At 35.5% G+C, this 13,695-nt stretch overlaps 1 protein-coding gene across 5 annotated transcripts in view; it reads left to right on the forward strand.

Moving 5' to 3' along the window:
* The window catches only part of NEDD1 (NEDD1 gamma-tubulin ring complex targeting factor), a 77,719-nt gene that overhangs the window by 34,102 nt on the left and 29,922 nt on the right, over window positions 1-13,695 (forward strand). For all 5 annotated transcript variants that reach the window (XM_032416200.1, XM_032416201.1, XM_032416202.1 and 2 more), the window contains exons 4-5: window positions 2,580-2,696; window positions 5,945-6,085. In XM_032416200.1, the coding sequence (XP_032272091.1) occupies window positions 2,580-2,696; window positions 5,945-6,085 (258 nt within the window). The remainder of the gene's footprint in view (window positions 1-2,579; window positions 2,697-5,944; window positions 6,086-13,695) is intronic.

The raw sequence follows: 13,695 nt of genomic DNA on the forward strand, positions 1-13,695 counted from the left end.
TAGGCAAATTGATATTAACAGTAATATAATGAATATCTTAGGCTACTGTATAACCTAGACATTTGGCCAGCTTTTATTTTTAGATTTTAAAAACTTCACCCATTGCTTGTGTTTTAGGGTACAGGATTCCTATAATGAGCACACAGTTTTCATCAATTATTTAAGTTCATTAGCTACATTAATAATACATCAACATAAAAAAAAAGATCTTCTAACATCAGGGTAGGCCAGTTGAAAACATAGGTTTTGTTCTGAGTCCTTAATAATTTGAGTTGTTTTTGATGATTAGAATACTAATATATTGATCTTTGATGGACACCATTCTTATTTATTTTCTTAAAGGTTATTTTGATAGCTCTTAGTAAACTGTCCTGATTTGTGGTGATAACTAGATTCTTTTTTTTTTTTTAAGATTTTATTTATTTGAGAGGGAGAGCACAGGTAAGAGAGAAAGCACAGGGTGGGGGGCGGGTGGAGGGGCAGACAGAAGCAGACCCTACAATGAACAGGGAGCCCTATGTGGGGCTCGATCCCAGTACCCTGAGATCATGACCTCAACCAACTGAGCCACCCAGGCGCCTCCAGATTCTAAATCAATACTAGTCCCTTTAGACCAAAGTCAGTTCCTAGAATGGTATCTATAGGGAATTGTAGCAACTATACTGAAACATTGATGTAATGTGTTCCTGATATTTTTATATGTGTTAGTAATTTTGACTCTTGGTCAAAATTTCAGAGCTGGAAGAAACCTCGGGGGAGGGATAGGTTTCTTATAAGAATCCAGTGCTCTCCTAGGGGATTGAGAGTACACTTAATCGTGATGAGCATGAAGTAGTCAATATACTGTACATCTGGAACTAATATAACACTATGTTAATTATACTGGAATTAAAATTTTTAAGAAAAGTGCCCTTTTGAGCACAGGGTGTTTTTCAGATGCGTGGACTCTTGAGGTAAGAACAATAGATCTAGTCCTGATTTTTCACTTCTCACATGAAGAAACGTAGGCTTAGAAAGGTGAGATGACTTGCCTAAACCTACATAGCTTACCTTTTAACTTCTAGCTAAGTCATAAAATGTGCCCCTTGGAATTCATTTTTCTCTTTTTTTCCCCATTGCATTCAACTAGAGGTGAGAACAATTAATGTAACTACAGAGTGTATCTGTAGGTTAAATAGGAGAAAACACATGCAACATTGTGTTTTACTGTGTAGCATAGTTACTGATGATGCCTCCAGATAGATGACGCTCACAGATACTCATTGTGAGAAAAACTTGAAAACCTCTATATTTTTAGCCATTTATTCCATAAATATTTATCGAGCATGGATATGGTCTTTGCACTAATGAAACTGACATTCTGGTGGAAGACCGTAAACTACTAAACAGAATACCCAGATAGTGATTAAGTTGCTACACAGAGAATTAAAATAAGCATTGAGATAGCAAGTTACATTAGGTGGCCAAGGGAGGTCCCCAGAAAGTGTGGCTTTGAAGTTGCTGTCTATCAACTAGAAGTCATTCAGCCAGGGCTCAGGGAATTGAGGTTTCCAGGCAAGTATAGAAGCCTTGAGGCAAATACAGGGCTGATAACGTTTAAGGAATGGAAGAAGGCCATTGTGGCTGGAGAATTAGTAGGTGAGGAGGAGAATGGTGAGAGATGAGGTAGGGTTTGAAAGCCAGGTTAATGAGTTTGGAATTTATTCTAGGGCTGATTGGAAGCCATCAAAATTTTTTAAATGGGAGCGTCATGATCTGATTTGCATTTTTTAAAGGTCATCCTACTTGTGGAGCATAGAATGCAGGGGAGTCGGGTTGGAAGTGGGACAACCAGTTAGGAGGCTGCTGTTCGTGTGGTTCTATAGGGTCCGGATTAGTATGTTGGTAGCCTCAGTAGATAAAGGGGAGCCCCTGTGGGGTTTATGTTAGTGTTGGAGTTTAAAGAACTTACAGTAGGTGGCAGGGAAGGAGACGTGGAATCAAGGGTAATTCTGGACTTTTGAGAAACTGAGTGGATGGTGCCTTTTCAGACGGGAGGAAGAGGGTAGAGTTAGGTTCTGAAGATCTGATATTGGAGACTTGGGCTCCGTTGGGGGAGACTTTGTTGTGAGACTTTGGGCAAGTATCTTGTCCTCTTTATGAACTTTCCCCATCTGTAAAAGAAGGGGTCTAGACATTCTTTAAAGTCACTTCTATGTTTAGTGTTTTCTGAGCTGTGGGTTGATTCTAATTCAAGATACTCTGTGACAGTACAAGAGTAGGTTTTATAAGGGGCAATATTAAGAGCAAGTAAGCCATGATGGGAGGCCCAGACTTGCTGGTGTTGCCTAAGCTTCCTCTGTCAGCTCTGTTCTATGGAGGAGAACACTGCCCTGGTTGAGTTCCTTGAAGCCGTTTTGAACTCCTTTCAAGCTGTTGGATGCGGGTGGAGGATGATGAGAGGTCAGTCTAAGTCTTAGCATGTTTATAGCATTTAATTCAACAAATGTTTACAAAGTGCTCACTAAGTGTTGGATGGGACTTGAAAGTCAGCTCTGGGCTCTATTAAATTAAGGTAACTTTTTTTCTTTCTTTAATAGCAAAAGCAGACATGTGTCAGTTTAAATTCCACATCTATGTATTTAGTAAGTGGAGGCCTAAATCACACTGTTAACATTTGGGATTTAAAATCAAAAAGAATTCATCGATCTCTTAAGGTAAGCAACTTGTTTTTTTTTTTTTTTTTTTTAAATCCTTGTAGTAATGAGTATCTTAGGATGTTTAGAATATTTGCCACACTTTTAATTTTGAGCTTTTATGATAAAAATAAGATGCTTCAGAATTGAAGTGAGATTTGTTAGGGAAAATAAAGATGCTATTTAAGTCAGAAAAATTTTTTTTGGTCTGTTTTTACCTCCATGTATGTCACTAATGCATATTGTTGGTGTTTAAAACTTTTCCTTTATTCTTTTCACTTAGTTCCTCTCTTTTTTTAGTGAACCACTTCCTTCATTTTTTCTAAAGTATGAGTTGTCATCAGAAATCTTTTTTTAAGTCTCTGAGAAAAATGAGAGTGGTTTTGGGATGGCCATAATCGACCTACTAATCAAAGTTGGGGATTTGACTTCTTAGTTCTCTAACGTATGTGGTTGCGGCTGTTTGTGTTATTTTTGTGTGTATGTGTTTTCATCTTGGTAATTAAATATTTTCTAAAATAATTTACTATTTACAATTAGTGTTTCTTTAAATAATTAGCTTTTTGTAGTTTTAGAAAATAAAAATATTTGTCACGTGAAAGCTTCTGGGTTATGATTTTTTTGGAATTCACCTTTTCACTATTATGTACTTTTAATATTTGGAAACTCATCTTTAAGGTTATTTTTCATTTTCATATGTCTTTAAAAAACTTTTAATATGAAAATTCTAAACATATTAATACACATACACATACATTCATCTGACTGTGATGATGGTCAGCTCATGGCCAATATTATTTTATATGTGCCCTGTCTACTCTCTAATCAGATTACTATGTAATCTCACCCTCAGATTATTTTGAAGCAAATGCTAGACACATTATCATTTTGTTAATGTCAAATGTCATTGGGTTAATTCTTGCTAGGGAAATTGTATATAAAGAATGATTTTGTTTTAAACAGAAATGTAATCCTATAATTGCTGCTTAAAATATTACCTTTGGAAGTTCATTGTTTTAGATATTAGCTAAACTTTGAAGAGTCTTAAGGATAATTGAAGAGTTGCCAATAATGAGAATAGTTAACTTTTATTGAGTTCTTTGATATGCCAGCCACTGTGCTTAACTATGTTTATTCTTTGTGTCACAAGAATTCTGCAAAGCAGGTAATACTATTCCTGTGAACCCATGGAGGAACTCTGGCTCAGGGATGTTAAAGAACTTGTTCAGTGTCAAACAGCTAGTAATGACAAAGGTGAAATGCAAACTCAGATATTATCCATTGTTTAATTTTTTAAATTATGAAATTGAGTTAAAGTTATTTAGAGGGGTATACCTACTATGAAAAAGATTATTTTACAGAATTGAGAAGAGATTTGAAGTTTGTGGCCCCTTTTGTCACATATTCTCATTCATTTTAGGAGCATCTCTTACCCCTGTAACTCCTATGGCATGGCAAAATGCTACTTGTTTTTCCATCCTCAGTTTTCCCAATTACTCCAGATAGTTTTGTCTCTTCTCATTGTTTACAACTCTTAGAGTAGTTCATTTCTTTATTCATTCAGTTAACAAGTGTTTGACTGACTAATTTTGATAGTGGGAAATCTAATCTTTCACCTTTGGGTTTCTTCTCTGTGGTGCTCTCCCTGGAAACACAATTTCTGGCACTTGGTAGGTGCTTACTGAATATTTGCTGAATGACTTATTTTCCACAGTTAAAATAAGGAAGACACTTGCTTCTTTTTAAAGTCATAGAAATTGTATTGGACCCCATGTTCGTAATTTTCCAAGTGGGAACAATGAACTAAATGTCCACTCTCTTTTTTTCTTCTCATCAGACATTTTTTCCTTGGGATAGCAATTTTTTCTTTGATTTAGGTAAGGAATAAAGTGTAAAGATACCTTTAGACATGCTCGAAGGGCCATTTGAAAACATTGGATTATAAGTGGAATATTATAGCTACTATTTATGATATTACATTAATCTAATTATTAGATGCAAAAGTTAGTTTATTTATATTAAGATACAACAGCAAACTGTTAAAAACTATACTTCTAACCCTGATCAGTTTTCTTTCCTTTTTTTTCTTTTTTAAGATTTTATTTATTTATTTGACAGAGAGAGACACAGCGAGAGAGGGAACACAAGCAGGGGGAGTGGGAGAGGGAGAAGCAGGCTTCCCGCAGAGCAGAGAGCCCGATGTGGGGCTCGATCCCAGGACCCTGGGATTCTGACCTGAGCCGAAGGCAGACGCTTAATGACTGAGCCACCCAGGCGCCCCCCTGATCACTTTTCTGTGCTCCTGCTAGATATCTCTAATTTGATGTTGGAAAATACAGTGCTTGTGAACCCAGTTTGTTTAAAACCAGTTTTGTTTCCTCAAAGTGGATTCCCCTTTGGATTGGGAGACAACCTAGTATAGAGAGGGAAATAGGCTTGGGGCTTTGACCTGGAATTGAATCTTGGATCTGCCACTTAGTAGTTACATGAGCTTGCACAGATTTCTTAACCTTTCTGTGCCTCATGTAGTGAACTCATCCATAAAATGAGAAAAGTGACCTTGCCTCCCAGGATTCTTCTAAGGATTAATAAGAATTCATAATGTTCCCAGCAAATGGAAACAGCTGCTGTCATCTCTCAGCCATGCCTTGCTTCTTCTGGCTTTGGGGCTTTTGTTTTTGCTCTCTTCCATTTTGTGTGTCTGGTTTCTTTCCCCTTTCCCTACTTATCATTTATTTTTTCTCTAAGGTCGAACTCAAGCTTTATGTCTTCCCCACAGCTTCTTCTGTCAACTTAGGTCACAGTCATGCCTCTTTCTCTTTCCTAGGACACGTTGCCTCTACTACTCATCTAGCATTCCTTCTGCCATTTTCATGTTAATTTAAATGTCCTGTCTTTTCCATTGAACAGTGATACTTTCAAGGCCAGGGACTCTCATAATAGTCAACTTGCAGTAAATGTTACTTGTCAGTGGAAGGTAGACATATTGCCATCTAGAAAGTTACCTTTCCCTTTTGTCTCTTGTTTCAGAGTGCCTGATCATTATTACAGTTATAAAAACTAAGTCTCTGTTCCCTGAGAAGACTTGGTGTTGATCAAATAGTTTCCTACTCATTTGAGTAATTTTTTTTTAGGTTATTTGAGGAAAATGTTAAAGCAGATATTAAATTCACAAATACATAATATTTACCAAAAATGAAATTTACAAAAACATGAAAATGTGCGGTGTGAAGGATATGTGGTAGTGTACTTACTTTCATTTCTTTCAGGATCATAAAGATGAAGTAACTTGTGTCACATACAATTGGAATGACTGCTACATTGCTTCTGGATCTCTCAGTGGTGAAATTATTTTGCACAGTGTAACCACTAATTTATCTAGTACTCCCTTTGGCCATGGCAGTAACCAGGTACAGTATGCATTTATTCAAATCAGAGTTGATAAGGTAGATTTTGAATTATCTTACATAAGACAGTGAATTTTAAGTTTTCAAAATTAAGTATTTTAAATTTGCATTTACCTTGCTTAAAAAACTTAGAGCTAGCTGTTTTTTAATGGTATTCTTTAAAAATGTTCAAATAACAAGGTAATTCATACTGGATTATGTTGCCTACATGAGTTCAGTTATGCCATTGAGTAGTCACATGCTCCTAGAATATAACTGTATATGGCAAAATATAAACAGTTGTTGGGTAGGTTAAATCTGAAATATGGATATTAATCTTTCTATGACATCACAGTTATCGTAGCTCAAACTATGTCAGCTACAAGATAGATACTTCTGTTCAAAAATGCTTTTTGGTGGACGTAGATGGTTGAGTGTGTTTAGGCACAAGGTTTTTGTGTAAGTATATGATAGTCAAAGTCCCAAAGCTTGTTTATGGACTTTCAGGTTAATACAGGAGTAGTGAGGGAAACTTTATGAAGGAAAATTAGTCAAGTAATTTTTTTCTTTATAAAATAGTCATCTGTAAAATTTGTAAAAGAATAAATTCAGTTACTCAAGAAATCTAAGTTTTGGCCAGCTTTCTGTGAAATTCTCTGCAGAAATTTCCAGTGAGGTGCAATCTCTTTCAATCCTTACTTTTTACTATAATCACTTTGGCCTTAACTATTATTAGATAAAATATGGGAGCTATTCACTTTTGAAAAGCAGTTTTTGAAATCATGATTTGAATAGTATATATTTAGTGTTTGAGGAAAATTTAATGGATATTAAAAACAGAAAAAAGTCTTCTCAAGTTCCTTTTATGTTGGGGGAATAAAGGAGATAAACGTAAACATGATATAGATGATTGATATAAAACAATCTTATGGTGATTCAGAGCAGTGGGAGAACTATCTGGGAATAAAATAGGGAAAAGTGAAGGAGGGAGGATTTCATCTGTGTCTAATGCTTAAATGATTTTTATTTTGCTTTTACTACAGTATAAATTGGCTTCTTTGCTAATTGATTCTAATTTATATTAGGGTTAGCTCTTTACATTCCCACTTTATAGGTGGAACCATGTCTTGTTTCTTTGTCCTCAACCATTATCCAGCTTTGTACTTTATATGGAAAAGATCCTTAATAAATATGTAAATGGATATAGAGATAACAAAGATCTTAATCAGCTAATACAGAACTTTGGGAGAAGGGTATTTTGTATGTAGGAAATCAAAAACACTAAGGAAGGCATATAGGTTTTTATATAGGGCCAATGTGAAAAAAGATTGGAAAGGTAAGTATGAGCATAGTGTTAATGTGGAACTTTGAATGCCAGACCAAAGATTCAGCTTCTATTTTGGAAGGCATTTGAGGAGCTAATCAGAGTTTTTGATTAGTTCAATGTCCGAATCCTAGAAACCTTGAACTAAAAGAAAGTGTTTACAGGTAATTTCACTTTCTGCATTTTATGGATGTGGATAAGTGATTTGCCACAGAGAACGTATTAATAGAGTCATAAAAGCAGGAAGTAATATTTTTTTTTTTGTCATTCTTTTTTTGGTTATTTGTATTTTGATAATGAGACATAAAGCCTAAGCCCATAAACATTGGAACTATTGTGAAAAAATCTTATCTAATGTTCACATGTCTTGCTTTTTAAGGAAATTAATTTTCTTTCTTCCTTTCCTATTTTTTTTTTTTAAAGATTTTTGATATATTAGAAGCATGACACATTTAGATTAAAAATTCTTGGCTGACTTTTTAGTAACATAAACATTAGGTCAGATACCTACCATGTGAATTCTTATATTTCAGTTTTTTTTTGTTTTTTTTTTTTTAAAGATTTTATTTATTTATTTGAGAGAGAGAACACATGAGAGGGGGGAGGGTCAGAGGGAGAAGCAGACTCCCTGCTGAGCAGGGAGCCCGATGCGGGACTCGATCCTGGGACTCCAGGATCATGACCTGAGCCGAAGGCAGTCGCTTAACCAACTGAGCCATCCAGGCGCCCTTATATTTCAGTTTTTATTTTATCTTGTTAGAGAGGGTTTTTTTGTTTGTTTGTTTGTTTTATTAAAACCAGACATGAAGGGATAGTTCTGAAAGCATTAGGTTTAGTTCTTGCTCTTGGCTTTGTTATGTGCAAAGTATTTAAATTTCTAAAATTGAGATATAATTTAAATAATAAGGGGCATATATCTTAAGTATATAGCTTGATGAATTTTTATATATGTATATACTTGCATAACTACCAGAAGGTATAGAACATTTCTGGCACACCGGAGGACTCCCTCTTAATCCTTCCCAGGCACTACCTCATATTTCTTTTTTTTTTTAAAGATTTTATTTATTTGACAGAGAGAGACACAGTGAGAGAGGGAACACAAGCAGGGGGAGTGGGAGAGGGATAAGCAGGCTTTCTGCTGAGCAGGGAGCCAGATGCAGGGCTCGATCCCAGGACCCTGGGATCATGACCTGAGCCGAAGGCAGACGCTTAACGACTGAGCCACCCAGGTGCCCCTACCTCATATTTCTTAAAAGAATTGGATGTGTCTGGTTTCTTCTAGTCTTCACTGTTTGCCTTGTTGCATGGAATAGTAGTTCATACTGTTTTACTGCTGTGTCGTTTTCCATTATATGAATATGTCACAGTCTGTTGATGGACATTTGTGTTGTTTCTAGTTTTTAGCTATTACAATAAAGCTTCTGTGAATATTCTTTGTGAATGTCTTTTTGTGGACCTATGTTTTCATTTGTCTTGAGTAAATACTCAGAAATGGACTTGCTTAGGTCTTAGTGTAGGCATCATGCTTTACTTTATTAAAAAATGCCAAAAAGCTTTCTAAAGTACTTGTGCCATTTTACACTTCTACCAGCAATGTTTGTGAGATGCAGTTGCTCCACATTTTTGCTAATACCAAGTATTGTTTATCTTATTAGTTATAACAATTTTGATGGTTGTGTAGTGGTACCTCATTGTGGTTTTAATTTGCATTTCTGCATGCCGGATGTGTTGAGTGTATTTTCATATGCCTTCTTTTGTGAAGTGACTGTTCCAAAGTCTGTTCCTCCTTCTTCTATTTTGTTACTTGTGTTTTTTTCTGATAGATTTATAGTTTATTATATATTCCAGATTGAGTAATTTTTTGGGTATGCGTGCTGCATATATCTTCTTTTAGTCTACAGCTGGCCTTTTAACTCTAATGCCTCTTTCCTGGGATCGAGCCCCACATCTGGCTCTCTGCTCTGCTGGAGGCCTGCTTCTCCCTCTCCCACTCTCCCTGCTTGTGTTCCTGCTCTCGCTATCTCTCTCTCTGTCAAATAAATAAATGGAATCTTTAAAAAAAAAAAAAATGAACAGAAGTTCTTAAATTTAATGAAACCTAGTCTAGTATATCACTTTCACTTATAGATGCTCTTTTTTGTGTCCTCTTGAAAAAATCTTGCTCACCCCAAGGTCTTAAAAATAGTGTCCTTTTGTTTTCTTTTGGATTAAAGCTTTATTGTTTTACCTTTTTTGTTTTACCTTTAGATAAAGCTTTATTTTTTTACCTTTCCCATTTATGTCTATTATCATCCATTTCAAATTAATTTCTGTGTATGGTGTGAGATATAGGGTTCAGCTTTCCAGACAGGTGTATAATTACGTCAGCGTTACTCATTGCAAAGACCATCCTGTTGCCACTGGGGTGACTAGGTGGTGAGAGGGTTTGGAGAGCATTCCAGGCAGAGGTTATCACCTTCATAGGATCCTTACTACCATTTCCTGTGTTTCAAGCACTGTGATTATTGCTTTATGTTACATTTTCTTGTTTAATCTTTGCTACTCACTTGTGAGATGTATGTTATAAATTTTTTTTCATTTTTTAATTTTTCATTTTACAAATGAGGACTTTTAGATGGCAAGACTTTTAACTATTTTGAAGATCTGTTCTTTAAGAGTGGATGCACTGTTTTCTTTGGGATCTCTTTCTAGCTCAGAGGCAGCTGAATGTATAAAGATTTGAGAATCTGAAGCTTCTGGAAACTTGGCAGTATTCTCTTGCCACTTTAAAGATATTTTAAAATTCTAGGTGATAGGTCACTGTATGGTTGGTTTTCAAAGGATTTTCATTGATTATTTGCATAGCAAAACTGAACTTAAATTATTTTCTAGTTGAGGAAAACAGTAATGCTGTAGGCTTATCTCTTGTGTAAGGTCACATGAGATTTTCATGTGTCTGCTGCCTCCTGCTAGCACAAGTCGGCATCTCCATAGGATCGTTGGTATAGTTCTGTATTGCAGGTCCCACATTTATTTGGAGAGCTAGCTGTGTGAACCTGGGCAAGTTACTTAACTCTCAAGCCTCCTTTTCTTTATCTGTAAGTGAGAATGCGAATATACTTTCAGTAGAGTCTTGTTTTTTTGTTTGTTTTGAGGGCTAAATGAGATGCTGAGTGTGTTTAGCATCGTTCCTAACATTTGGTAAGAGATCAGTGAACTTCAGTGAGCTTTTAATGAATAGTCATATTAAATCATTAAAATAACTTTTGTGATTTACTTTCCCAAACTGGTTTGCGTATCTTTAGGTTTAATGAGTTCCCTCTAAACCCTTGCTAATTTTCCAGTTGTAACTTGACCTCAGTAATCATGTTTTGTGTGTTTGACTTAGAAAAAGGAGAGCATTAAAGAAAGTGAAGAAATTGAACTGGAGTATTTTAATTTTTCCCCCTTCCCTGGAACAAATGTTTGTATGTTTTGTGTACTGTATTATTTAACTTTTCCTCTGTACCTTTAACACAGAGTACGTGGGCTAGGAAATACCATTTGGTCGCTGTGTAACTATGCAGTTTCAGTTTTTTTAGTGAAAAAAGTCACAGTTTTCATGATTCTGCATACTTATATTTCCCTTTTATGAGCATTGTAATTGAAATCTTTGGAGTGTTGTTGTTTTGTTTTGTTTTGTTTTTTTCCCCTACAAATGATTTTGTTATGGTGTATTTTATCTGTTGGTGACTAGAGGCATAGAATTGCTACTTGAGCATTCATTTAGATTTCTCAAAATTCATTTAAGATTTCAAATATATTAAATATTCATTTCTTAAATTTAAACAATGTTCATAAAAATTTTAAGTCTGTCAGAAGATTGACATAATTCAACTCAAATATACTGTTAGCCAGCCCAGTTTTTATGTTGATCAGTTACTATAGGTAGGGTCTGGGTATTGAGAAAAATAGTAGATAGGACACATCTAATGATAAAAATAAAAATTTTATTTTTTTAAAAGATTTTTAAATTTATTTTGGCGAGAGAGAGAGAGAGAGAGAGAGCACGCACGCATATGTGCACAGGAGCAGGGGGAGGGGCAGCGGGAGAAGCAGGCTCCCCACTGAGCTGAGCAGGGAGCCTGATGGGGGGGCGGGGGACGACTTGATTGATCCCGGACCCTGGGATCATGGCCTGAGTCGAACAGATGCATAACTGAGCCACCCAGGCACCCTAAAATAAAAATTTTAATTTTTGTTTCTATGAACAATCAAGAATTTGAAATATTTAAAAATCATCAGATTGATTTCTTAGCAAAAGTGACAAAAACCTGGAGTGTCATTGAATCTGCATTATACTGAATCTCATACTGGAAATGAGATTGCCTGAATATACTTAGATCCTAACTTTGAAGTGTCTGAGCTGAATTGAAGCTATTAGTTTTATGTGGATCACAGTGTCTTTCTGCAGGAGTGAGGGGGCAGGTGTGGGGGAAAGCTTGCGGCCTCTGCAGAACTGCCAGGGCTGACAGACTTTCTAGATTACAACTGCATGTTGCTGTTTGGCAGGTTCAGCAGCGTAGGCTCACAAATAGGTTAACCTGTGTTGCCTTTCCCAAACTGCAGCCCTTTTCAAAACAGTTACAAAGTGGATCTATTTAATGATTCCTTAGACTTAAAAATGATCTTTAAATGCAGCAGGCTATTTGTGAGATTTTAAATATAATGTATTTAAAAATAAATAAATAAATATAATGTATTTTGATATATGTTAAATAAGTTAATTTTATTCAATGTAATTTTTGACATTTTAGGTATAGATTTTGTAAGTATTAGTAACCATGTTTGGGTACAGAGTCCAAAAATGTAAATAATTATTAGTTACACTTAAAAATAATAATTATTTTATCAAGAATGAGTTTAATTTTAATTGGGTTAACTTGTTTGTCTGGTTATATTTATACCTGAATTTTACCACTCAGAGAGTTTGACTACAAAGCTTTATTTCTAGAATAATGGTCTCCTTGATGTTATATAGGAACATTGATATACAGTGTTTGCATGATAATATGTCCTCCATGTTTTTTCTTTCTCTCTTTTTTTTAAATTCTATTTTATTATCTTACGTTAGTCACCATACAATACATCATTGGGTTTTGATGTGGTGATCCACAATTCATTGTTTTCGTATAACACCCAGTGCTCCATGCAGTATGCTCCATGTTTTTTCTTAGTATTTGTGTATATTTGTCTAGCCTATCTAGTATGTTCCTTGAGCAGTTTTATAATTGACATGTTGGCATAAAATAAACTTCTAATCTATATTTTTAATGTAGATACTTTTTAAAGGCTATTTTTTTCCCTTCTATATCTCTCTTCCAAATTTTCTGTAATGGGAAGAATGTTTTCTTGCAGTGTTTCTATGTATAGCTCTATCTTCCTTCCATACAATTATAATCATTCTGTTGGTCCAGTCTTGTTTTTTGCCTTTTTCACGGTAGTGTTGCATCCCAGGTATTCTCATTTTACTAGTCTTCATAACCATAATTTTTAAAAAGACTTATATATTTATTTTAAGGAGAGAGAGTGCACATGAGCGATGGGGAAGGGTAGAGGGAGAAGGAGAATCTCAAGCAGACTCCCTGCTGAGTGTGGAGACCAACACACACAGCTGGATCCCATGACCTGAGATCATGACCTGAGCCGAAATCAAGAATTGGATGCTCAACCTACTGAGCCACCCAGGTGCCCCCATGACCATAATTTTTTAATGGCTCCATAATATTCCATTGTTCAAATGCCACAGTTTAAACATTCCTATATTTTAGGTACTTTCCAAAATTTTATAATCACAATGAGCACTATATATTGTTTCCATAAGTGTGTGTTTTCTGCTTTTTGACTTTTTCTCTGACATAAATTCTCTTTTGATGTAACTCAGTAGCAGGCTCACATTTTTTTTCCTTGAGGAACTTCAATGTGTTACTCCCATCATTGTTGGTCTCAAATGTCTGATGATAATTTAAGTATTTTTTTCCTTAGAAGTCACTTGTTTCTTTTTTCCTAGATGTCCAAGGGATATTTTTTTTTTCTTTAAAGTCCAGTAATTTTGTTAGACTGTGTCTTGGTGTTGGTCACTCTGTATTGCTATTCATAGGGACATGGTGTGCTTCTTTAAGATTTTTTTTTTTTTTTTAATTTATTTATTTGACAGAGAGAGCACAAGTAGGTAGAGTGGCAGGCAGAGGGAAAGGGAGAAGCAGGCTCTCCGCTGAGCAGGGAGCCTGATGCGGGGCTCGATCCCAGAACCCTGGGATCATGACCCGAGCCGAAGGCAGCCACTTAA

The sequence above is a fragment of the Phoca vitulina genome, unplaced genomic scaffold (assembly GCF_004348235.1).
Source record: "Phoca vitulina isolate PV1807 unplaced genomic scaffold, GSC_HSeal_1.0 scaffold19, whole genome shotgun sequence".
Taxonomy (NCBI): Eukaryota; Metazoa; Chordata; class Mammalia; order Carnivora; family Phocidae; genus Phoca; species Phoca vitulina.